We start from the raw sequence: 25,025 nt of genomic DNA on the forward strand, positions 1-25,025 counted from the left end.
AAATAACTTGGTATGTTGGGTTTATAATGTATGTAAAAGGAAACTATATGACAGTGATAGCATGAGGGTTGGGGGACACAAATGGAATATCAACTACCTTTTGATTTGTGTTCATATAGTATAGTATACTTTTCCATTCTTTAAAACTTTCTGCATTGTCATATATTTATCGCTTGTAAGCAACATGGTGTTTTTTTTAATTGAGGTCATATTGGCTTATAACATTCTGTAAATTTCAGGTGTACATTACATTACAGTTTCTGGATAAACTGCACTGTGTTCACCACTAATAGTCTAGTTGGTGTTTTTTTTTTTTAGCCAGTCTGACAATCTTTGCTTTAATTGGATTGTCTGTTAATTTACATTTAGTGTAATTACTGCTGTATTTCAGTGTAAACCCATTATCTTATTATTTGCTTTTCATTTTTTCCTCCTTTCTTGCCTTTTGGATTATTTTTAAAATGCTCTAGTTTTCCCCCTCTATTAGCTTAATTATAGACTCTCTTGCTATTCTTCAAGTGGTCACTCTAGAGAAAACTTGACTTATCCAAGTCTAATTTGGATTGGTAGCTTGACCTGTTCCTCGACAAGGCAGGGAGTTACAGAATTTGGCACCTTCTGACTTGCAGTCCCATGTTGTATCTCCAAGTCTCTTGGAACATTCTGTTCGTTTTATGTGGTCGGTTTCTGCCCACCTTTTTTGCCTCTTCAGTGCTCTGCATTCCTTGCTGCTTCTCTGAACTTCCTTCCACCTGACAACACCCCTTAGAACTTCCCTTAGTGCTGGTATTGGTGATGCATTATTTTCCATTTTTATTTGTTTGAAAAATGTCTTTACTTTCACCCTTAAGGGTCATTTTTTGCCAGGTTCAGGATTCTAGGTTGGCAGTTATTTCCTCTCAGCACCTTCCACTGCCTTCTCACTCTCATCGTTTCCATCGAGATGTCACCTGAGTCTTCTCACTGCTCCTTTTTAAGGTAACTTAACCTCTTCCTTTGCTAAAATTTTTTTCTCTGTCTTTGATTTCCAGCAGTTTTACTATGACGTGTTTAGGTGTGTTTTTCATTTTCTTTATGCTGTTTGGTGTTTGTCTAGCTTTTCTGGTTGTTCTCAGCAGGTGTATTTGTCTGAATTACATGTTTATTGTTGCTGCAATCCTTGCAATCAGTACTCATTTAAGTACTCACCAGACACTATTTATGACAGTGTTAAGAATACATGGTCTAACATCCCTACTGAAGCTCTACTGATTATTTCCCCTCACATTCCTCATAACGTTCTCTGTAATAAACAACCACAGACATACTGAACTGATTGGGGTACTTGCTGATGGCCATTTCTCTGACATACATAGCTCCTTCCTTCTCCTCTGCACACACCTTGGCATTACTTAACCTTGCTGGTGCTGGTCAGGCCTAAAGAGGTTTCTAAACTTTGTACAAACCATGTGAACCTGATAAAATATGCACACAATATACAAATAATTCTATTATTTATTTATTTTGAATAAAAAAGTGGCCAAGATAATACTAGTGGCTCTGCATACAAAACACAACATATTTGAGGTTATTTCACATTTATAAAACTGCCAGTATATACAGCACTGGATATTCACAGCAACTTTATTAGACTCTAAGGACTAGAATCATACGAGCAATTGAGAGGAATCCAAAATGGGAAAAAGCTAAAAACCAATGGTCTTTCATAAACTGGATAACTGGACAACCAGCTAACTGGTAAAGAAGCAGAGGCTTTATCACCCCTTTCTTCAGTAATAACTAAAATAAGATTGCCCCACAGGGCTGTATACTGACAGAAAAACACCCTCCAAAATTTCCATTTCATTTTCTCTATAATATTCCCCCAGTTCAAACTTTCCCCAGAAACCTCTGCCCTAATATTAGATAAAAGCTCAGGATGCTGGTATATTATCTTTGGGAAGAGAAGGCTACATAGTGCTAAAGGATATGGCATGGTCTGGTTCAACCCAAGAAACTCTGTTCAAACCCAAGAAAGAATTTGGCCCTCTTCTGGTCATTAGTTCTTTGCAGTTTTGAATGCACTGGAAAAAGTGAACCATGCTTCATCTTAAAGGTGGCAGGACGTTACTCACTCATTCTACATGTCATGAGCACCTACTCTGTGCAAGGCACTTTCCATTAGGTGCTGCAGGAGCTACCAAGATGAACAGACAGTCCCTGCCATGAGGAGCTTACAATCTAGTAATGGACACTATGCGCATATGTACAATGGAAGGGAGCAGCCAATCTTCCCTTGGATGGGGGGGATTCCAAGCAAAATGTGTAATTATTCTTAAAGTTTTTAAATTTAAACACTAAAAATCTAAAACACACTACCTAATCAGACGGTAAGAATTAAAAAACCATCTCCTTTTTATAACCTTAAGTTTTTTAGATGGCTGTTCTTTTTATTTCAAAAAATGTCGTATGTAAACATACATATAATTCAAAGCCGAGCACAAAGACTAGCACAGGCATTGGGTAAACATAAAATATATCTCACTACACACAACACAGACTTATTTTTCTTTACAGTCTCATTTCTGTATAAAAAAGTTTGATATTCACTTTCCTTTCATACGTTAAAGTACAAATCTGAGTCAAAGTCTTGAAAAAGACGTAATTCATTTTTGCATTAGTACCAAAAACAAAACAAAATACACAAAACCCTCCCAATCTGTTAGCCAAATGTAAAAGTGATGAAGTATGAAATGCCTCAAAGCCATCACAACCTCCTTCATCGTCCAATATGACTACTTTACAGGATCTTTTTATGAAAGTAACAGGATTTCATGACGATGAGATAAGCAAAATTTTACCTTAAAAATAACCATAAGATTTAGACTTCTGAAATGTAATTCTTCCAAACCCATTTACAACATTTCAACTAGATGGCCTCTGCCTTTACTTGATGATATCAGGACAAGAGTATCATCTTTCCCTTTTTTCAGCTCCTCCCCAGCCTGGCAGGAATGAATGAACACCATGTTGGTAATTCAAACACTATTGTTCCAAATAAGCTCACCGACTGGGACCTCAGACTGGATATGAAGTTTCCTGCTGGAGCACAGTTATAACTCAAAGAAAATTCAAGATAAGAAAAGCTGAATCAACTAATTGGATAAAGAGGTTGGGGGAGAAATAGTCACATGCCAAAAAGATTAACTTTTTTAGAGGACATCCTAATAAATAGTCATTCCTCTATTAAATTTACGGATTTCCACAGCAAGTTTCAGAAACAGCCCTGTCTTACACCACATTATATATGCAGATGGGAGGCTGTATCCTATCTCCCAGACAGCCCAGCTAACAAGTCTTGATACAATCTTCTGAAAAACCCTGCTGTTTCATCAGCATAGTGACGCTGTATTAGATCATTAGAAGCAACTCTATATTCTGCAAATTTGATTTAATTCAAGGATAGTCAAATTTCACATGCTCTATAATCAGTTTGAATAGCAGATATCATGTTAGCAGACGTGAAGATCTTAACTCCAAAAACCTCTTTTAGCTTCAAGAGAGAGCAGTTCAAAGTTTAATAAACATGAGACTGAGATACAGTCTAAAACTCTGCTTGAAGCTGCCAACTGGTACTTCCACTAATAACTAAAATGACAACAATTCACTTCAGTTAGATTCTTTAGAGGCATTCTGAGAATCCGACAAGCTTGAGGGGAAAGGGTGGGTTCTTGAGATGCTCTGCAGTCTCACTGAGTTGCTCACCTCCACCCACACACAGAGGAGCAGGTGAGAGCACGAAGCTACATTTATGATGACTTATGGAAGCCATGCAGAGACTCAGAACAGTCCACGGTGGGCTAACTGTAAAGAGATTCACTTATTCGTCTGGCTACTTGCTGTTTGTGCTGCCCAAGCTCTAAAAAGAAACAAGGGCAGAATAAAAAATTATTCTTTCCCTTAAAAAATTTAGGCTTGCTGACTCTGAATATAACCCATTCCGCTTAGCTTAAACCAGAATTTTTGCCTGTCAAGAATCATACTGGCTTGGGTAGAGGGGCAGGTGGTGTTAAGGAGCTGACATCTAGCACACTCCAGCCCAAAGCCCAGCCAAGAGCTGGTGAGCACTCTGCCGGGGAAATTATGAGTTCTGAAGAAAACCAGATACAGTTTACCAAGTTGTTAACAACGAACACTATTACCTTTACAAAGAAAAATTACTGTTTAATAGCTTCTTCTAGGAAGCGAGACCTACTATGTGATTTAGCTTTTAGAAATTTTATCACTAATATATTTTTCTTTCAAACATGAAATCTGTTAGCTCTGAATGTGTCCTAAAGCTGAGAGAACTAAAGGAACGGAAATCAAGAGGACCCCCCCCACCCGCCTCGGGCCCCCTCGGGGAAGGAAAAGCCAGAGAGAGGTCAGGAGCAGAAAGGACGGACAGCTCCTGTGGAAATGGACCAGCGTCCAGGAACTGCAGCAATTCACCCAACTCCAGAGCAGCAGCTGCTCCACAAACCGGCACTGCCTTCCTCCCAACAAGCACCAACAAGCATCAATTTCTTCTGTGTCTTACCTGATACTGTTATAATTACAACAGAATATATTTTAATATTTAATTATTACCCTTTAACATTCTTTTAACCTAATTAACCTGTGAAACTAACAGGTCCAACCCACACGATTCAACGTTAACATTCTCCAAAGCTTCTTAGAGGGAGAAGCAGAAGAATGTCACATTCAACCATGAGCTTCACTAGTGGTTCTAATAACTTTTGACACTGAAAAATAATTGGTAGTTTTGGCAGATATAATAGCAGGTAGAGATTGCCTGAAGTCTGGGTGGTGGACACATGAGGATTTCAGAATGAATATCAAGCATAACAAGCTATCAATTTCTTATCTGGAATAATAGGAACAAATTAACCTTAGGCAGAAAAAATGTGACACAGGTGTGCATATCAGACTCCCAAAATGCAACACGGTTGTAGCTTAAAAGGTCTAATTGTCTAGAATCTTTGCTCCTGCACTTGAACACAGCGCAGCAGCATCACTTCTACCATTTCTTCCATTCCTGAAACAGTTATTACAGTGACAGCTGAATAAACTTAGAATCCACTAAATAGATCAGGCAAATTTTAGGAAGGCATAGAGGGTATGATAAGTTTAAACCAGGAGAGGCATTTAATAATCCCAAGACTCCTGTGTCACTCTCACTTTTCCAAGGTTTCACCAATCAACACTATCCTCAGGCAGGCTGAACCTTAGTGAAACTCAAAAGTGCACTGTGATGCCGCCAGTAACTCAAAATCTCCTCTCATTCTCACAGGGCAATGGAGTAGCCTCCACGGATGGGGCGTGGGACAGGAAAAGCGGGAAGGCCTCTCATCTGGGGGTGCAGAAGGTTGGGCTGAGGCAGGTGTTGGCTGGATTTCAGTCTTAAGAATGCCACTGGGCCCAGCCCCCTCTGGAGAAAAGCCATGTTCTTGTGAAATAGCTGCCAGGTTTACTCCTATACAGACATACAAAATGATTCGGGAGATCCCTTTTAGTTAACTCCTAAGAGTTAAATGTTCCCCAAAATGCAGTGCTGCTTTAAATAAAAACTTAATGTAAGTTTTAAATGGCAGCAGCACAAAATTCCCCAATAAGAACAACTACTGACTACAACTACTGAACAAGAAAACAAGTGAAACTAAGCATGCCATGATTATTAAAACTGCAATAACTCCTTGCCATGATCCCAATTTTTATTGTCATGTTTATTGTCAAGTGAAACAGCTACAGCCACAACCAAGTGCAGCCATACCAGTAGCCTCTGAGCTGTGGTGATCACGATTTTAATGCTGCCTGGTTCCTTCTTGAAAATCAATTTAACATGCTGGACCCTAAAACCTGGATAAACACTATTCTTGAAATTACCACCAAAATGAGAAAGATAATCAGAAGACTCCAGCAAATACATAATTAAACATAGAAGACAAAACAAAAATTTGAAGAGGAAACAAAAGACATTTCAAACCAGACTGAAAGTGCCTCTTAAGGGCTTGTCTCCACTACATCTGAACCGGGGGGAGGGGGTGGGGGGACGGACACGACACACCATGGGACACAAGTGTGGTGTGTGATGTGTTCTGTTACAGTGTTATCCAAATATCAAGTGTTTCTCAAGTGAGGATAAAATGTCTTTCACTAAGGATACAAAATAAAAGCATAAAATTATATTAAAGGCAAAATAGCATGTAATATGAATTAGAATTTCACATTTTGTATTTCCTATTCAACTTTCGAGAAATATGCACCATTTCAAGATGTGTGCATTGTAGTCCTATTGATTAGCACCAATCCCTAGGATACTTATTTTAAAAATCCAAGAACACTGTAATTCCAGAATGTCTATTTTTTATTTTAGGTTTTAAGACCAATTAACATCTAACATCTCCTCTTAAGAGCCCCCAGAAAAATACCTGTATTATAAATATCAAGGACCTTTGCAGAGAGAAGACATTCCCAGGCTCTGGTCAACTGAACTACACTCACTTATAGCACCAGAGTGCAAGTGTCTGCACTTCTGAGCTGCCCGTCTCTTTCTGGAAGTCTCTACATAGATTCTGTGCACACTCTTATACCAGATAGAAATGAAATGTCTGGAAATGTCAACATTAAAAATATTAAAAGTTTTAATACTAAAAGGAGAAAATATTCTTTTTCTTCTATGTACAAATATCTCGTCTAGGTTATCACAGTTAAGTCTGTAGCAGAGATGTGACACGGGTGAACTGGAATACTTGACATCTGTATACATATTAAGGAGTTGGGGCAGGAAATCTGATGACACAGGAGATTAAAAATAAGTCACAATTATTAACGTATAAGAGTCACATGCTCTTTTGACACATTAAAACCAACTTTAGTCTTGGCTTCACCCTCTCAAAATACCAAGTTTTAGAAAAATGTTTTCAATATGCATGAAAAACAAGAATCAGTGGAACACAGATCTGCAGCTACCTGTTGAGGACAAGATATCAGGCCTATGAGTTCTTTTAGACACTTTTAATATCTGTTGGTATACTGACCTCCACGTACCAGGTAATTTAAGCTCTCTGGAACCACAAGGCAGTTCCAGACCAAGGCTAGGATTAAAGTCTAACTCAGCCCGGCAAGGCCCTTATCCAAACTCCCTGGAAGAGATCATTCTGTTCCTAAAAATGACAGGGCATTCTTTTTGTTCAAACTGCTTCAGTCAAGACACTTGAAAAATAAGTGTTCCTCATTGAGTAAGGAGTGGGGACTAACGTTCATCTCAAAATGACCTAAAATCTCTGCATTCAGTCATTTTAAAGATATCCTTTAGCCCCTGGAGATGGAGAATGCACTTCAGAAATGAGTTCCCAGGGCACTATTTACAATCATGAAGAGCACCTCTCCGCTTGGGAAGGCCAGGCTTACTCCAGCGCACCCTAGCTCTTCAGGCTAGAGGGCACTTTCTATAGCAGAGTACATGCCCCTTCTATCTTCCCACTGCTGACATTTAGAAGACAGGAGAATCGCAGAAAGGGCAGGGGCTTTGCAGTAACCTCTTAATCCAGTCCGGATCTGCAAAAGGAAGACAAGCGGTACTGAGCTTGTTAGCTTCAGAAAAGGCAGTCAAATAGGATGAACCCTGGAGGGACTGCAGTGTCCAGAGACAAGCACTCTGGTCCCAGCTCTGCGGCCTGGACAAAGCACCTCACTCCAACATTCTAATCGAGGCAGCACTAAATCTGTGGTTCCCAAAGCTAACTGTGTGATGAAAGAGGAAAATAAGGGTAACAAGTGTTTCATAAAGCTAAATTTATTCAATTTAAAGAAAGGACTATACTTTGTTCTGAGAGTGTACCCTTCATACACTGTTAATGTTGAAATATTCTTTTATAAAATTACAGTAACAGTAACTTGTTAAACACGCATTATTTGGAGAAATAAAAACATGGCAACACTGGGGTGACACCTTCTCCCCCTCTTAAAAACCCTCTTAAAAACTTCCCTGGTCTGTGAAATGCTCTACTCTACTACTACTCTCCAGACCCAGTAGATTCTCACTCTTCCCAAAAGCTGTATGTGGCTTAACTCAAGTCAACTGGCAGGTAGGTGTATGTTTTTTGTTTCAATCTCTTCCTGACTTCCTGCCTAAAAAGTATACCTATTCTCAATCGCAGTGAGTGTTTACAAGTTCCCAAAAATTTGTTTCAAAATAATCCAATAAGAGGGAAGAGAGTGGGGGACTACGGAGGAAACATAAAAGGGCATGAGTTGGCAGTTTCTGAAGTTGAGTGATGGGTACATGTGGGTTTATTATACTCTTTTCTCTACTTTTATATATGATTACACTTTCCATAATAAAAAGTTAAAACAGAACACAAGCTGCCAACACACCAACTTCTCAGAATTAGAGAGCTTTAGCCAGTTTAGAGAAAAAACCAAGAATAAAGGTGTAGCTTTATATAGAATGTTTTCTGTTGTACTGGAGACCACAGATTTCCCCCAAAACGTATATAACTGTATATGCTTGTGTCTAGTTAGCTCCTTTGGTTAGAGTGTGATGTTAATAAACCTTTGGGGGCCGGCCCCGTGGCTTAGCGGTTAAGTGCACGCGCTCCGCTACCGGCGGCCCGAGTTTGGATCCCAGGCGCGCACCGACACACCGCTTCTCCGGCCATGCTGAGGCCACGTCCCACACACAGCAACTAGAAGGATGTGCAACTATGACATACAACTATCTACTGGGGCTTTGGGGGAAAAAAAAGGAGGAGGATTGGCAATAGATGTTAGCTCAGAGCTGGTCTTCCTCAGCAAAAAGAGGAAGATTAGCACGATGTTAGCTCAGGGCTGATCTTCCTCACACATATACAAAAAAAGAAAAAATGAACGTTTGGTCATAAATTTGACATTCGTGTGGCTATTTAAATCACTAATTCCTTGCCCTGGTCTATGATCTTATTTCCAACTAGTTATCTCAGACATGTGGGCTTTGTCACCTGGGCTATCAGGAAAGAGAATATAGACCAACTGGAAAAAAACCCAGCATGGCTACTAGAATGACTCCAAGTGCATATCTTACTGCTGGCTTAGCAATGCTGTCTTTGTATACATTATCATTTGCAGAGTTTTCATTCAAATATAATCTATGTATGCTGTCTAAAACAAGTTCTGACATTTTTTTGAATGAATTTGTTCTCAGTGACAGAACAGCAAACTGCAGCCCCACACACTCATATACTTAAATGCAATATGTACTTTAACATGACATATCCCAATTATCATTTTTAATCAGTTGTGCCTTCATGATACTGTGAAGAGCAGAACGAGCCTGCTCAGCCTCCCTGATGCCATAAGATAAGCAGTGTGGAGCCTGACCCGAGGCACGATTCTGAGGCGCTGGCGCTCTGCCAGCATGCTCAATCTCCCCGTCCATGGCTGGGAAAGCACTCACCTTCTGGAGCTGGATGGCGGGCAATGCTGTCGTGGAGCAAACACCTTCTGTATATCAAACTCTGGCAGGACTGGTAGGTTAGAAAGCACCTGAAAGAAGAGAGACTGCATCGTCAGTTCTACCGAGAAAAGCAGCACAGCCTTGAGGGCGACCATCGCCAGTTATTCTAAAACCACACGGTAACCAAGTAAAGGGCAGAAACTCTTCATAAACGCGTGCCAACAATGTATCCCTCTGCACACCTAAGCTGGCCTGACCTCCACCCCCGACACTAGTAAAGGGGAAGTGTGGGTGTCAGGTGACTAAGCGAAGCCATGCAGAGCTTCTAATGCAGGCAGCCACTGCAGCTTCTTCCCCCCGTTTGCAGCCCTGGGAAAGAATTGAGCCTGCCCATTCCTGACTGTAATTGAATTTTTGATTTGTTAAAAAAAATTGATCATGTATTATATTGAAAATTATTCTTAGTGATTTTTAAGATTAGGTATAAGCACTATCTTTAAGAATCTGACAGTACAGTGGGGAAAACCTGAAGAATATAGAAGACAATATTAATGGTGCAAAAAAAAAAGGGACATGAACAAATGTTCAGAGGTTTGATTCATCCAATGACTATTCACTGAGCATCTCCCAGGACCAGGCAAATAAGAGAAGGGGGACTGCAATGAGACGGAGAGTGCACCTGGTTTCCGCAGGGAAGCTTTTCTGAAAGATCACAGTTAAGCAACTAAGGAGTAGGAAACTACAAAGAGGAAGGGGGATGGGGCAAGAGATTCCAAGTACATTTACTTTGAGTAAAGACTTGGGTACACAGGAAGAAAGATTACACCTGAGTGAGGGAAAGCACCCATTCTCACATGGAGAAATTAGACTGCCTATTCTGGCATGAACTGCAATCAGCAAGAATGAAAACAAGTTTTGTGAAGGAACCCGGCTGAGAGACCACAATGTATAGTGGTTGGTTACACGTGAGCTCTGGAGCCAGAATGCCAGCTTCTCAGCTCTGCCACTAACTGCCTGTGACTTTGGGCAAATTATTTAACTTCGTCAGCCATCAGTTTCCTCATCTGTAAAAACAGAAATAATTGCAGTGCCCCTGTGCATGCGTGTGAGGATGCAGGAACCCAGTCCATGTGTACTGCTTAGAATAGTGCCTGGCATACACACAGTGCTCAACAGAGGTTAGTTGTTGCTGTTATGATGACGATGATGATGACAAGCCTACTACTACTACAAGCTTGTTTCCTGTCCTCTCCTTTAAAAAAAAAAGGCCGTACAAATTAGAAAAAGTGTAGGAATGCAATAAAAATTGTAAAAAATCCAAATATCCATCAATGAGGGAGTAAACAATGGAACATCTACACAATGGAAAATTCTACAGCTGTTAAGAATGGGATCTACGTACTGACTGGAAAACTGTCCACAATATTTTGACACAGAGAATTGGCAAGTTGTTAAGGTAGTATGTGTAGCACAATTCTGTTACTGTTAAAAAACTCCCTGTCCTCATGGAGCTTTCTATACCAGAGGAGGGAGAACAACAAAAAATAAAAAATATATTAAATGGTGATAATTGCTAAGGAGGAAATTAAAGCAAGGAAGAGGGATGAAGAATATTGGGAGGGGAGAGGAATGTCAGCAGGGTGTTATAATTTTAGGTAGCATGGCCAGGAAGGCCTAACTGATAAAGGGACAGCTGAGGAAGCCATCTGGACACCTGCTGCAAGAGCACTCCAGGCAGAGAGAACAGTCAGTGCAGGCATCCTGAAGCGGGAGGGGTGCCTCGCGTACCTGAGGAACAACGAGGCCAGTGCGCTCAGAATGAAGTGAGCAAGACAGGGAAATGTGGGGGGGATGGGGGCCAGACTGTGTCGTCTTGATCACTAACAGGATTTTAGCTTTTACTCATCAGAAAGGGGCAGCCACTGGAGAGTTCTGAGCAGAGGGGTGACCCGAGCTGACAAGTCTCAACAGGATCACAATCACGGCTACACTGAGAACAGACTGGAGGGGGCAAGGATGGAAGCTGGAAGCCCAGGTTGGGAGATAATTGTAATGATCTGGACAGGAGACGCTGTTGTCTTGGACCAGGGCCGTAGAGGTGGAGGTAGTGAGGAAAGGCTGGATTCGAATTTGAAATGCCATTTAACCTTCCAAACAGGGATACTGAGCAGGTGGTTAGGTATGTAAGTCTGGACTGAGGGGGAGAGATTCAGGCTAAAGCTATACGTTTAAGGCACCAGTGTACACATGAAATGCAACAGCCAAGGGAGAGTGCTGACAGAATAAAACCAGGTCAAAGATGGACATCAAGAAGATGAAGTTTAATCAGCAACGACGACTAAGAGAAGAGTCAGAGGCAGGAGGAAAAGCAGGGAGCACTGCGTCCAGGGAGCCAGGTGATTGAGTGCTTCAAGGAGGAGCAAGGAGTGATCAGCTGTGTCAAACGCAGCTCAAAGGTCCATAAAATGAGGACACGCCAGGGTTCCCTCTCAGAGTGAGACTAAGAGAAGGAAGACGACTTCTACCTTTTATTATAAAGTTTAACAAAAAAGGGCACAAGCACTTTTATATTCCGTTAACAGGTATTACTTTTGTAATAATAATTTTTAAAAATTTAATGCTACTTTAGGGGCCAAGCGGTTAAGTGTGCGTGCTCCGCTGCAGCGGCCCGGGGTTTGCCGGTTTGGATCCCAGGCGCGCACCAACGCACTGCTTGTAGAGCCATGCTGTGGCGGCGTCCCATATAGAGTGGAAGAAGATGGGCACGGATGTTAGCTCAGGGGCAATCTCCCTCAGCAAAAAAGAGGAGGATTGGCATCAGATGTTAGCTCAGTGCTGATCTTCCTCACAAGAAAAAAAAAAAAATTTAATGCTACTTCAAAGGAAAACAGCATTACCAAAATAAATTTAAAAACCCCTATAAATATCAAGCAGCAAAAAACTGTCTTTAAAGGAGGTCCTGCTTTAGTCAAACTGATGAAAAAAGCCCACACCAGGTCTTATAACAGCAGCTTTCCTCCAACTAACAGCATGGGCAACATATATTTTGGATAAATTCTTTACAGTGGTTTGTGCTATACAAAACTCAAAAATGAGCAAAAGCAGCAGCTGGCTTAAAATGGCTTACCGGAGCCAAATGTGGCCATTGGAACAGACTGCCTGTTTGCGATCTGTGAATGGCAAGATCTCTTTACACAAACTACAGTGCTCAGGGAAAGTCTGTTTGTTCATCTTCTTTGAGATGTGTCCAATCAGCACCTAGTAAGACAAAGCAGTCAGCAGTGTTTAGTGGAGAGTGCAGGGCATCCTGAAGGAAAAGCCTACCAACACAGGAGAAATGAACAAACACGCAGTACCTGCCACGAGGCAGGAGATCTGCATGTCCACATAGGCCCATCAGAATGTCTGAAAGCGAAAAAGCTAGACCTTCAACTTGTGCCAGCTGGCTGAGTAAAATAATTCATTCAGGGACCCTGTGATAACAGGGTAAACTATAACCACTATAGGAAAAACTGTTCTGAAAAGCCAAAATCTGATTACTTGCCTCGTTTTAGTTGCTTCTGAAACAAGGACTTCAGAGTTCTGTTAGAAGACAAAGTATTTAACTATTACTTACAATGTGTTGACTTTAAGAAGGAAAAGCATAATCTTTATAGGCAAAATAGTCCATGAAATACTAACTTTGTAGAACTGTACAAATGTCTATTCTTTAAGAAAGCCTTACAAAATAAAAAGAATCAGAATTAAAAAATAATAATTTCCCCTCCTGATGGTCCAAAGACCCATGAGCAATCTAGTCTAGGAGCCTGCAGTCTGAGATCCGCTGAGCTCCACTGCTGAGGCACGGCAGGACCCACGGTGGGAGTGGGGAGGTGGCAGTGAGGGTCGACAGTGCAGGCTCCAGGCCTTGTCCCTATTTCAGCTTCGCTTTTCTCGGCTTTGTTTATTAGGATTACACCACTCTAAAAGTGAAAGTCTGAAGAACACTGATCCACTTCAATATTTTGTTGAAAAACCCTTCACTGGCTGTATCATTCAGAGGCATGGGATACACCAACCCTTAAGAACCATCTTGTCTTACTAGCAGATAATGTCCTTCCAAGTTTTTAATCCATTTACACTTAAGCTCTCGTGGAAGAACTCTCTAAGTCTGCCATTCACTAAAATTAGTTCACTAAGGTTTGAAGGGTATCTTAATAGCTCAGAGGGAGTCTTACCTACTCTGTATATAATTTACAAATTTAAAGTCCATTAACTTTTAGCCTTTTTTGGTCTTCAGAATTCTAGTTCATGGTCCATTACAGCAGGGACAACTACCCCTTCCCTCTTTTCTAGATAGGCCAAACATCCTGATAGTGATACAGGAACAAAATCTGCTCAGAATTCCTCCAGTAGAGATGCACTCAAATCTTACATAAGGAAGTACTGCTTGTTTGCTCTCAAGAGCCTTCATTATGCAACCCCAGCTGTGTCAGTTTAACTCACACATTCTCAACAGGGGTGATATTCCTTCCAAGGGGGCGAATATTGGTTCTCGGGGGACAAAAAATCTTCACCCTTTTCATGTATAAAGCACAGATATACACATAGTACCTAAACAGATACACAATATATCTGTGGTATTAAAATTTCACGGGTAAGAACAATTAGGAAAAAAATGCCTTAAAATGCTGGGGGGTGGGTGGAAGGATAATGAAAACAATGGCTGAGAGATGCTGGTCTAACGATACCAACATACCAGGCTGAGAATCTCAGAAACAATTTATAATTATTAGTAAGTCAACATACTAGGTTTGAAAAGATTCATTTTATGCATATAGTGGGATTTTAAAGACATGAAATGCATTGTTTTCAATCAAAACTCAGTTGCTATAGATGGGCAGAGGTATAATATTCCCATCTTTAAACTGGCTCTGCTGGAATCACATGACTATGCTAAATGTAGCTTCCCACGCTCATGCAGCATCTGGACAATCACTCTAAACCATTACCAATCAACTTCCATTACATATGTTCTAAAATGTTTTTGTTAATATTTCACTACCTCTTATAATATCCCTGCTAGGTCCTATGAGACAGTGATAACCAGAAAATTCTTCCACACAATTTAGACCACAATGAAACAATTCTTAAAAGCTGACTTGCAAACATGAAAAGTCAGTTACATGAACAGTACATCTTAACTACTCTTCAGATTACTGCAAACATCCTATGAGCAATAATTTTAGGGGTGTACGTACATACACTTTCCAACAAGAAAATGCAACAAGTGATTTTCAAATGGTTTAAGATTAGGCATGAAGATATTTGAATTTATTGCCTTCAATTAATATTTTAAATAAGATTTTAGGCAGTGAGAATAAGCATCAATCTTTGGGGTAAAAAGGAACACAGGCTTTTGTGATTTTGAATATTTTAGTATATAGCATGCTCCTTGAAACACAAGTTCTTCAAGATTTTAGCAGTTGTTAGCTCAAAGAAAGGTTCCCTGATGAGTAAGTCTGGATAACACTGAGCTACACAAAGTTAAATGGTTTCTTCTCTGTAGGAATTCTCAGAACCCTTAGAAGGCTAATGTGCACTGGGAACCTTTAAGAGGACTATTGAATATGCAGTATGTTCCCTAGCTTGGAACCCCAGTGTTCTGTTGGGGAACTTGAATTCTGTGGAATACACTTTGGATAACACGGTAAGATTGTTCTAACATCAAAATAAAGATTATGCTCAGTTTTTGTAAAACAAAAAACCACAAAACATATTAGTAATAATTTGTTTACTTTATATGCCCTTCTTGGCTAAATTAGAAGACCTCCTCAAGTCCTTTCAAATGGAAACAATCCCTGCCACCACTCCTACCTAAAAAAACCCTCCAATTTTTTGCAAACAGTGAGGGAAGGGCGCATGGTGCCACACACCCCCTGCTGTGACGGCCCAATCACAAACTACTCTGCTAAATGCAGCCTGCTCGAGCTCACCCACAGCCTGGAAATCTCATCTTGCAAATCTTGCACATCAGTCAAGGCCATAGTGAAAAGAAGAATCGAAATATTCTTTTCGTGATATGATTATGTCCTCTCCATTAATCCATGTTTTCTATTTATTATCCTGCACCTCATGCCAATCAATTACCAAAAAATGTCAAAGTAAAAGTTGAGCTTTAGGAATTCAATTTAGGTCATTTCTTTCTCACGAAGCAAGCAGACTTTTCATGGTTTCAGTGCATTTGTTAATAAACACCTACCCGTGCTGTTCTGTCATCATACTCTTCATCAGACATTAAAAAGTTACAGAGTCCCCTGGTGGGGATGCTAGTGTTTTCTGTGATCCAGGTGTGCAGGTACACTTCTCCTAAGACTCGCTTCATGTGCTCTCTGGTCAAGTGCATTTCCACGGCTTCAATTTTCCCTTGGATTTCAAGGAGTTTCTCTTCCATTGGCTCACGGCCTCCAACATCTCCAGACTGGGTAAGTGAGTCATCTGTGGGGTCCTCTGGATCACCTTCCTTGCTCCTCTCCTGAAGGCCTTGCTTAGTCACCTGTTTGGAAGAAGTGCCTTCTTCCTGCTGTTCATCCTCAGTATTGCCCATCCCAGGTGAGTCAACTAGTAAGATTTTTGAGTCCTCATGGGTGGGTTTACATAAGGCTTCTGAAGGGGTTTTCTGCATTGACTGATACAAAATCCTCAAGAGGAAAAGTTTGAAACGCCAAAAATAAGTGGCCCCACTGCTTTCAATCTTTTTTTCCAAAGCTTCTTGTAAAAACTGAGGGATATGTTTATCTTTTAAAATCTTCCAGCGTACTAGGTCTATTAAATCTACCTGCTTAAAGAGATTTTGAACGGAAGACTCCAGGAGCTGAGCAGCTGCCTCTTCAAAGGTTTTGAGAGTAACAAACTGGACCTGGTAGTTTTTGTTCACAGGATGGAGGCCGTTGACCATGCCCTCAGTCGTAATGACGGCCAGATACGCACCACAGGGGCTCACTGCTATCCCGTGTGTCCTCACCGAGCCAAACACATCTGAGAGTTTAATCAACTGGTGTTCAAACTTTAATGCAACATCTGTGAAAATGGGAATCAGCTGCCTCACTTTCCCATCACTGGAACAAGTATAGACGGTTCCATTCTGCTTGTCTGCAGTCATGGAGACAATTGGCAGTGAGTGAAGGCCTGTGACGTGGGAATTGTGAACGTTCAGACCTGCTTTGGAGATCAGAAGAAGACACCAAAACACATAGGACCCTCTTGCAGCCACCACTAAGCTACAACTACACTTCTGGTAAGGGTGATAAAGTGGTACACATTTGATGCTGTGCACTGGCAACTGGTCCATTTCTTTCCATAAGACAACAGGCTGCCTTAAAGTGAAATAGCCTTTAACTGCTTTGAGATTGACAGGAAGAATTTTTACAGGTCCAAAAGCACTCCCCACAATAAGGCCACTCATTTTCCGATTGTTGTGCTCATATTCCCACCAAAATAAAACACTAGGAGAGTTGATTCCTGACTCAATTGTGTTGCACGAAGAGATGGATTCCTTTCCTACAAACGGTAGCTGAAACTGCCACACAGCAATGTTACCGTTTTCAAACAGGACTGCCAAAAGCACGCTGCCCACGTCCCGGCACTCGTTGTTATGCTTGACTTGCTGCGTAGTACAGATGCCCGACCACTCCATCCTGACTGGTGTCTGCATGCTGTGTCTTCTCTGAAACTCAGCAAAATCCCCAAGATTTCCTTCCGGGGCCTCATTTTTAGAGAGCCTGTAACTGGTCTCATAAAGACGTTCTCCGTAAATCTCAGTTAGATCGACCAGCTGGACCCACTGCAGTCTGTTGAGGTTAGCCTGAATGGTCAGGCGATTGTCCATGGTCAGCGCTGCCAGGAGGCACCGGCCGTTAGCATCACAACCCATGGGGGACCAGCTAGTGTACTTGAATCCTCTCAGCGGAGGCAAAGCCTTCCCCTCAGGGTTGAAAACCCTATCCAACATGAAAGTCTGACTGACTGTGGGGTCTTTAGAGGTGGCAAATTTCTCCTTACACTCAGCAACTTCTGTTTTTGAGCCAACCTGAAAATAAGAGACATAAAAACTATCAGATAAATATTTCACTCTAAGAGGAATATATTTATATTGTTTGGGTGTATTAACAGATTCACATTAATATATGCAGTAATTTTATATCAGTTCTGTTAATTTTGGTATTACATGCATTTAAAAGATCAAGTACATGTCTAAAACTAAATGAGCATTTACTCAGGAAATGGCTTTTTTCTTTAAAGAGTCAGAATAAATGCCGTCAATATTCATAGCTTGGTTCCCACATTCTTAGAATTGACGTAAGTAATAGAGATGATACAGATGTACTTGATTCTTTTTTTTTGGCCCTGAGCTAACATCTGTTGCCAATCTTCCTCTTTTTCTTTGAGGAAGATTGTCCCTGAGCTAACATCTGTGCCAATCTTCCTTTATTTTTCTATGTGGGACGCTGCCACAGCATGGCTTGATGAGTGGTGTGTAGGCCTGCGCCCAGGATCCGAATCCAAGAATACCGGGCTGCCGAAGCAGAGCGCACGAACTTAATCACTATGCTACTGGGCCGGCCCCAAGATGTACTTGATTGTTAAGAGCCAAGAGAACATGTAGCTGAACTAGTCACAAAACAATAAAGGTATTAAAAAGTCATGAAAATATATATTTATATACATCTTTGATACAATTAGATATTTGGATTTTTAATAATATCTTTATGATATAAATGCCAGCTTTAAGTTTTCTATCCAAAATTTCATTTACAAATTATGCTGAGGGCCAACTCGAACTGCTTTGTCCGCTGTTTCTAGAGAATAATGTTCACTCCGATTAGGCTATCTGCCATTCCCTGGACATTCCCACCTCTGCCTTCCCTAGCTCCCTTGGCTAGAACACTCTCTTTCCTCTTTTCTAAATCTCATCCATCCTTCCAGGTCTAATTCTATGAGGCCTTCTGAGATCATCCTACTTTTCATTCCTCTCTCCCTCCTCCAAGTTTCTAACATACATCAGCAGTGCTATTTATTTAGTGTCTAGCTGTAAGATGGTGAGCTCTTTAAAAAGATTTTAAAGGGACATTAAAGGTGGAGGAAGAGATAAATGACCAAAAGAAAGTGGTCCAGAGTCATAATAGCCAGGAAGTCTAAAGCCAAAAAAGAGGAGAAATCAACTAAAATATGGTTTCTGTTATGTTGGAAGCAGGAAGAAGAAAGGACTTGACCCACTGTCTTTAGAGAAATGGATAACACAGAAAGAAAGCAGAATCTTTCAATTCTTTTCTAGTGTCAATCTCCTTTTACATAGAGGCTGATGTTGAAACTGGAAAGGGTAGAATAAACATGATTAAAAAGGAATTCAAGCCTAAGATATAAATGGATATAATAAAAGTCACTTTAAATGTGTTTAAGTCCCCAAACCCAGAGGGATTACAGTCCAGGACACAGAAAGAACTTGGAAGATGCTGAACTCAAAATCACTACATTCCTCCACAAAGCTTAGACAACTGGGGAATGTGTCAGAAAACCAGAGTGCAACAGATAGTTAAAAGATATCCCCCAAATGGTAAATAGATAACAAAAACTATAGACCATTAAGCCTGACAGGGAAGAAACTTCTTCCATGTATTAGCAAACTGCAGCGATCATGAGAAACTAGCATAGGATAACTGGAATAATCTAATCTTACTCTCTTTTTTGCCGAAACTGCTAGACGACATAATAAATAAGCATATAAAATGAAAGGTAGATATAAAGTTGTCCAACAAATGAATTAGATGACTTTTCCTAAAGTGTGTTATACAGAACACCACTCCCCCAAATTGTCCCCTGAAAACGAGTTCTGTGGCCAAATAAGTTTTGGAAATGCTATATATTACACATCATTCCCCCTTCAAGAGTCATAGGAGCACACTGAATGCCTTGGCCAAGGAGCTACCAAAGAGACTTATTTAACCAGAGTTATTCAAACTTTTATTTTTTAAAAACAGAGCCTCTTTTGGGGATGTCATCCTTTATCATCCTAATGATAAAGGATGAATGTTAATGACACTCTGGAAATAGTGTCCTACGCAGTATATCTTGATTTTAGAAAGGCATTTAAGGTAGTCTCTCAGACACACTTATGGACACGCTGGAGAAATACAGACTAGAAATTCCAACTAAATAGAGGTGTAGCTGGTTAGCCTGTTAATAAAATAGTGCTAATCAAAGCCCAGAGCTTTGTATGGGTAGATAAAATTTGAAATCTGACATAATGAAGCAAAGCATAATGACCGCAAATCTGTGCTATGACGCTCAAGTGCTTGGCTCTATCACATACTAGCTCTGTGATCCTGTGCAAGTTGCTTAAACCCTCTGGCCCTAATTTCCTCATTTATAAAGAGAATAACACATGTCTCATAGAGTTAGGAAGGTTAAATAAGTCAATATACGTAGAGCATATATTAGTAAGTGCTCAATAAATGTTAGCTATGATGATAATTATTAACACTCTCTGAGGATTAAGTGAATGTTAATGATACCTAATAAAAGTATATAAAATGCAGGGTAGATATTAAGTTGTCCACCAAATGAAGGGTAGATATAAAATTGTTCACCAAATCCTATAATACTGTAATAAACTAAGCAATAATCCTTAGAATAGATAAATTTACTACAAATAAAAGCTACTATAGAACTAAAAGTAACCTTACAGGATTTGTAACCCAGAGCAGCAGCACAGGAGGCAATAAGTAGGCTCAAGCAACCCTTGGTCCTACTGGTTGTAGGAAGAATTCTCAATAGGATGGAGAGCAGCATGGATCTCAACCAGCAGGGAAAATCCTTATGGTTCTGTACCGTAATTGCTAATCTATTAGTTTGAATTAGCCTACTGCACCTCCCCCCAACTCTCCATTATCACAAAACAAGTTAACAAAATAAAACAAGTACTCAGATGCCCAAGGAGCATACCACTTATGAATCCAGCTCCTAGAGGCCTGCCCCTAGCCAATCATTTAATTATATACTATCCTGTTCCCAGTTGGCCACTATTACTGCTAATAGCTGTGTACTTTGTAAGCACCTAACAAATAAAAACTCATTTGAAGCTATTAGACAGGAAGCTTCTTGAGGGCAGGAATATGATTCCAAGAGTTATTTAACTTAATGTAGTAGATGGAGTTAATACTTTCTAATGCTCCTAACAAGTGATACACAATAAAATTAGTTATATATATATTATTGGAATTTGGAACTGTATACAACTAGATGATTCACTAAATCAGCAGTCCAATGGGAAGAAAAATTGCAACTTAATTTAAATTACTATTTTATTGCTTTTCAGATTTATATCATTCACCTTCATGTCACATATCCTCAGTGACCAGGACAGTAACTTGCAAATAGCAGATACCAGATAATATCTCAACTATTCTATAACTGCATATTTTCTTGAAAGAAATTCATAAGCTAAATAACAGAATCACAGAGCAAAGCTTCAAAGGGGGTTGTCATGTAGCCTTCTAGCAGAGCTACACACTAATACTGTGCTCTGGGTTGCAGAATGTCCATGTTTTCTGTTAGAGCAAAGGCAAGCAGGAGGACACTGAGTAGACTTAAATCCCCAGGGACTGTCAATGGGTAGAGCCATCAAGGTACTGAATACAGACTTCTTTGCATTCCTCCATTGCATCACAGTTTGATCCCACAGAGGCCTCTTTTAGAATTGCAGGGACGACTCAGCATTCATTCACCAGGCAGTCCTAGTCTAATTAAGACTGCTGACTGATTGATGGTTTGTGTGATGTGCATACCGAACAGTACAGAAGGGGAAGATGCCACTAATTAATTTCAGGCAAGCTATCTATCAATTATTAGAGGGATATATAAAGAGTTCCTATTCCTTGTTAGACACTTGTGGAACCAATGATGGAGTCAAATTTTTATCAGAATACTACGGACATCTTCATATCCATAGCCACAGCATTAATTCAGATTCATTCCTTCACACCCGTATGACTGCATTTTTTAACTTGAGCATTTAGTGTGCCAGGAACTGTGCTAAGTGATTATGTGTGTGTGTGTGTGTGTGTGTATACATATATAAATATCCATATATATACATATGTGTATTTAATTTAATCTTTCAAAAAGTCTAAACAAGGTGGGTTTTATTATCCTCGTTTTATAGATAGGCCTATCTTGCTATCTTGTGCCAACGTCCAATCTCTTAACCCCTATTTTATACTGATCTCAACAATCATCTTCTTGCCTCTAATCCAGCCAAATTCATATTCTTGAACCATACCAGGTCTGTACATGCTTATGATCCTGTAACAGCACCTTAGGGTTTCCTAGATTGAAGCCAACGTCCTCATACTGACCTCCAAAGTTCCCAAATTGACCTCATTTTACTTTCTGACTCTCTAGAAGAGCTACTTGAGCTCATCTGTTGACCCATCATTACTTATACAAACAACAGTAAATTATGTTCACGACTTATATATTGTATGTGCATGAGATGGACATGTCATTCATGCTACCTGGATGACCTTTCCTCCCTTCCTCTTACAACCCCAAACCTGCCTTCTTTTAGGATTGCTGCAGATTCACCACCAGATAACCTTCTCTGATAAGCACGTCCCCTCACTAGTCCTTACTTTCTTTAAATTCTCTCTGCTAAAGCATTAAATCTCCACCATATTGACACACACTTAAAATTTTCTAATTGATGTGCATATAAACATCCTTGGAAATAGTAAGTTCCTTTTCAGTAGAGGATACACTTTTTATTTGTTTATTTATTTCCAGAGGAAGATTCTCCCTAAGCTAACATCTGTTGCCAATCTTCCTCCTTTTTTTTTTCCTTCCACCCCCCAACGCCCCAGTACATAGTTGTGTATAGTTGTAAGTTCTTCTTTTTTTTTTCCCCCTTTCTCCCCAAAGCCCCAGTAGATAGTTGCATGTCACAGCTGCACATCCTTGTAGCTGCTATATGTGGGACAGTGCCTCAGCATGGCTGGAGAAGCGGTGCGTCAGTGCGTGCCCGGGATCCGAACCCGGGCCGTCAGTAGCGGAGCGCACACACTTAACCGATAAGCCACGGGGCCGGCCCCTAGTTGTAAATTCTTCTAGTTCTTCTATGTGAGCTTCTGCCACAGCATGGCTACTGACAGACAAGTAGTGTGGTTCCACGCCAGGAACCGAACCCGGGCTGCTGAAGAGGAGCTCGAGGAACTTGAGCCGCTAGGCCATCAGGGCTAGCTCCAGAGGACACACTTTTAAAATCCCTTCTTCCGCCTCCCTCTTTGAGTGTTCCTGAATTTCACAGCACCACCAACATCTATCCACCTGATCGGTCTATACTTGAACCAATTTCTTCATATCTTCTCCAAGAAGACCTTTGAAGGTTTAGTCATACAAGTTTACCAATGATCTAATACAATAACAAGGTGTCTGTTTAAAACTTGAATTAAGTATGCTAAACAGTGGTGTGGGCTCCCTGCACCCTACCCACAGTTAAATGATTCATATTTAAAATGGCCGGACAAAGTACGAGTTTTCATAAAAACACTTCCACATAAATACGTTCTCTGTACATGAATACATATCTTTACAGCACTTATCACTACCTGATATTACAGGGTTATTTGTTCCTGACTTGCCCAAGAACGTAAGCTCCACGGGGATAGGGACTTTGTACACTGCTTTATTTCCAGAACCTAGATCAGTGCCTAGCTGAAACACGGTGGTATTCAAATATCTGTTGAATGAGTGAATATACGCTGTGGTAGACCACATATATGCATACAGATGTATAAAGGAAATAGGGAAGGTTTTTATACTTCCAAATCACTAAAATAAACGATATGACTTACTACTTAAAAAAAAGAATTTAAAAATGGTGATATTAAAACTAAAACGTTAGGAACCCTAAACTTCTGAAGGCAAACTTAGTTTGTATGAGGCTGAAAGCGCTAAATCTACACAGAGACCTTGGACTTGAAGTTAAAAACTGCATTTATTTCCGGAGGCTTATATTTCTCATTCTACAACCCAAAGACGTTTAGTTATTAAAGAAAAACTGGAGCACAAACCCAGAGATGCAGTATTTACCCATCTGCTCAAGGTGAGAAGCAAAGACTACTCATAAGAAAGCCGCTGAAACAGTTAAGACAACGGAAAGGACCAATTTTTCCTCTCCCAAAGCAAAAGCGGCGCAAGAGGAGGGCACGTCACAGTAAACAAAGCCAGCCAAGGGCCTCTGGGAGTCGGTCCCAGACAATAGGAGCAACTGTAGAGGCAGGTCTGGGGTTGGGTCAACGGGAGGTGGAGTCTCAGAGAGCACGACGGAGAGTAATCTGCGCCCGCAGCCAGCCAGCCGCAGGGGCGAAGGGAGGACACGGCTCCGAGGGGACCTCTCAGAATACATGTGTGTGTCGGGAGGGGGTGGGTGATTCGGGAAACTGGGCGCAAACCGCTGCAAGATTTTTTGTCTGTCTGTTTTTTAAGCCACGGCGACCCTAGCCGCTTAGCCGTAAACGCTGGGTGCGAGGAGGGGAATCCCCGACTATGTGGGCCGGGATTCCCCAGGGACAGCGACGCGGCCGCGCGAGGGGGACAGGAGGAGACCCCAGGGCTGGGGCCCGGGAAGGACTTACTTTGAGGAGACAGCTGTTGAGGGGCGCGGGCACCGAGGTGCGGTGGATGACCAGGTCCTGGCCCGGGTTGTGCACGTCGCAGATGAGCTCCAGCACAGCGACGCTGCGGGCAGTGGACACGGACACGCGGTGGTCCTCGGACCAGGCCAGCGGCTCCAGGCCGCTCACTGCATACTGCAGCTTCACGGCCGGCTCGCGCCGAGTCACCAGGAGGCGGAACGCCGCGCTGGGCCCGGGGGCCGCGTCCACCGCCGGCTCCTTCCCGCCCGCCTCGCCGCCCCCCTCGCTCTCCTCCTCCTCGGGCGGCGCAGGCCCGTCCGCCGCGGGCCTCACCCGGGCCTTGTCCATCTCCCCTCAGACGCAGAGGCCGGATCCCCGGGCTCGCCAAGGCCGCGTCGCCGCCCCGTGGCCGCCTCCCGCCCCGTCGCCGCCGGCCCCCAGCGCCCTCCGCGGCGGTTTTCTCCCCTCAGACCCGGAGCGCCCCAGAGCCAGGAAGGACCCCGCCGTTGCTAGGCGACCCAGCCCTGCCAGGTGGCCAAGGCGCTGCCTGTCTAGAAAAGCCGCCTCCCCTGCGGGCCGGACCGAAGCGCTGGTGCTCGGCCGCGGGTGGGTGCGGGGCAGGGAGCCTCGAGGACCCCCTCTCCGATGACCAATGTCCAGGCCTCTTTAGGGACCTCCCGGGCAACGAGCTATGCCTTACTCAACTGCTGAGGAAACAGGAACTTGGCGGCAAAGAAGGGAAACGTTGGTTAGATGGCGCACGGCCTCTTGTTTCTCAGAGGAATTCAGAGAAGTTCACAAGCGTAAACTCTGGGGTTGAGTGTCACTTGGCATCCCCTGCCATAGGCCCAGCCACGAAAGACGCCAAGCGAGCGGCCACTCTCGCCGGCCGGCGTCCCTCG

General features: G+C 41.8%; 1 protein-coding gene across 2 annotated transcripts; it reads right to left on the reverse strand.

Annotated features, from left to right (window-relative positions):
- Window positions 1-1,476: 1,476 nt before the first annotated feature.
- GTF3C4 (general transcription factor IIIC subunit 4) lies at window positions 1,477-25,013 on the reverse strand. Of its 2 annotated transcripts, XM_004423605.3 has the most exons (5): window positions 24,124-25,009; window positions 15,696-17,522; window positions 12,582-12,712; window positions 9,455-9,543; window positions 1,477-7,578 (listed from the first exon to the last, which is right to left on the reverse strand). In XM_004423605.3, exons 1-5 carry the CDS (start codon window positions 24,469-24,471, stop codon window positions 7,514-7,516), a joined length of 2,460 nt encoding a protein of 819 aa, XP_004423662.1. In that variant the 5' UTR covers window positions 24,472-25,009; the 3' UTR covers window positions 1,477-7,513. The 2 variants fall into 2 exon arrangements, with proteins under 2 accessions (XP_004423662.1, XP_087274990.1); XM_087418864.1 differs by lacking the exon at window positions 12,582-12,712 and having other exon boundaries at window positions 24,124-25,013.
- Between the last annotated feature and the right edge of the window lie 12 nt (window positions 25,014-25,025).

This window comes from Ceratotherium simum, chromosome 29, assembly GCF_057802395.1.
Source record: "Ceratotherium simum simum isolate JZ-2026a chromosome 29, ASM5780239v1, whole genome shotgun sequence".
Taxonomy (NCBI): domain Eukaryota; kingdom Metazoa; phylum Chordata; class Mammalia; order Perissodactyla; family Rhinocerotidae; genus Ceratotherium; species Ceratotherium simum.

What these genes read in the sequence shown, in the direction of transcription:
- GTF3C4 (XM_004423605.3), bottom strand. Translation starts at nt 24,471, where the DNA reads ATGGACAAGGCCCGGGTGAGGCCCGCGGCGGACGGGCCTGCGCCGCCC. An exon ending in ATGATGACAGAACAGCACGG is followed by an intron (nt 12,713 to 15,695) that starts GTAGGTGTTTAT and finishes TTGTCTTACTAG; the next exon opens with GTGCTGATTGGACACATCTC. An exon ending in CCGCCATCCAGCTCCAGAAG is followed by an intron (nt 7,579 to 9,454) that starts GTGAGTGCTTTC and finishes TTCCTTTTGCAG; the next exon opens with ATCCGGACTGGATTAAGAGG.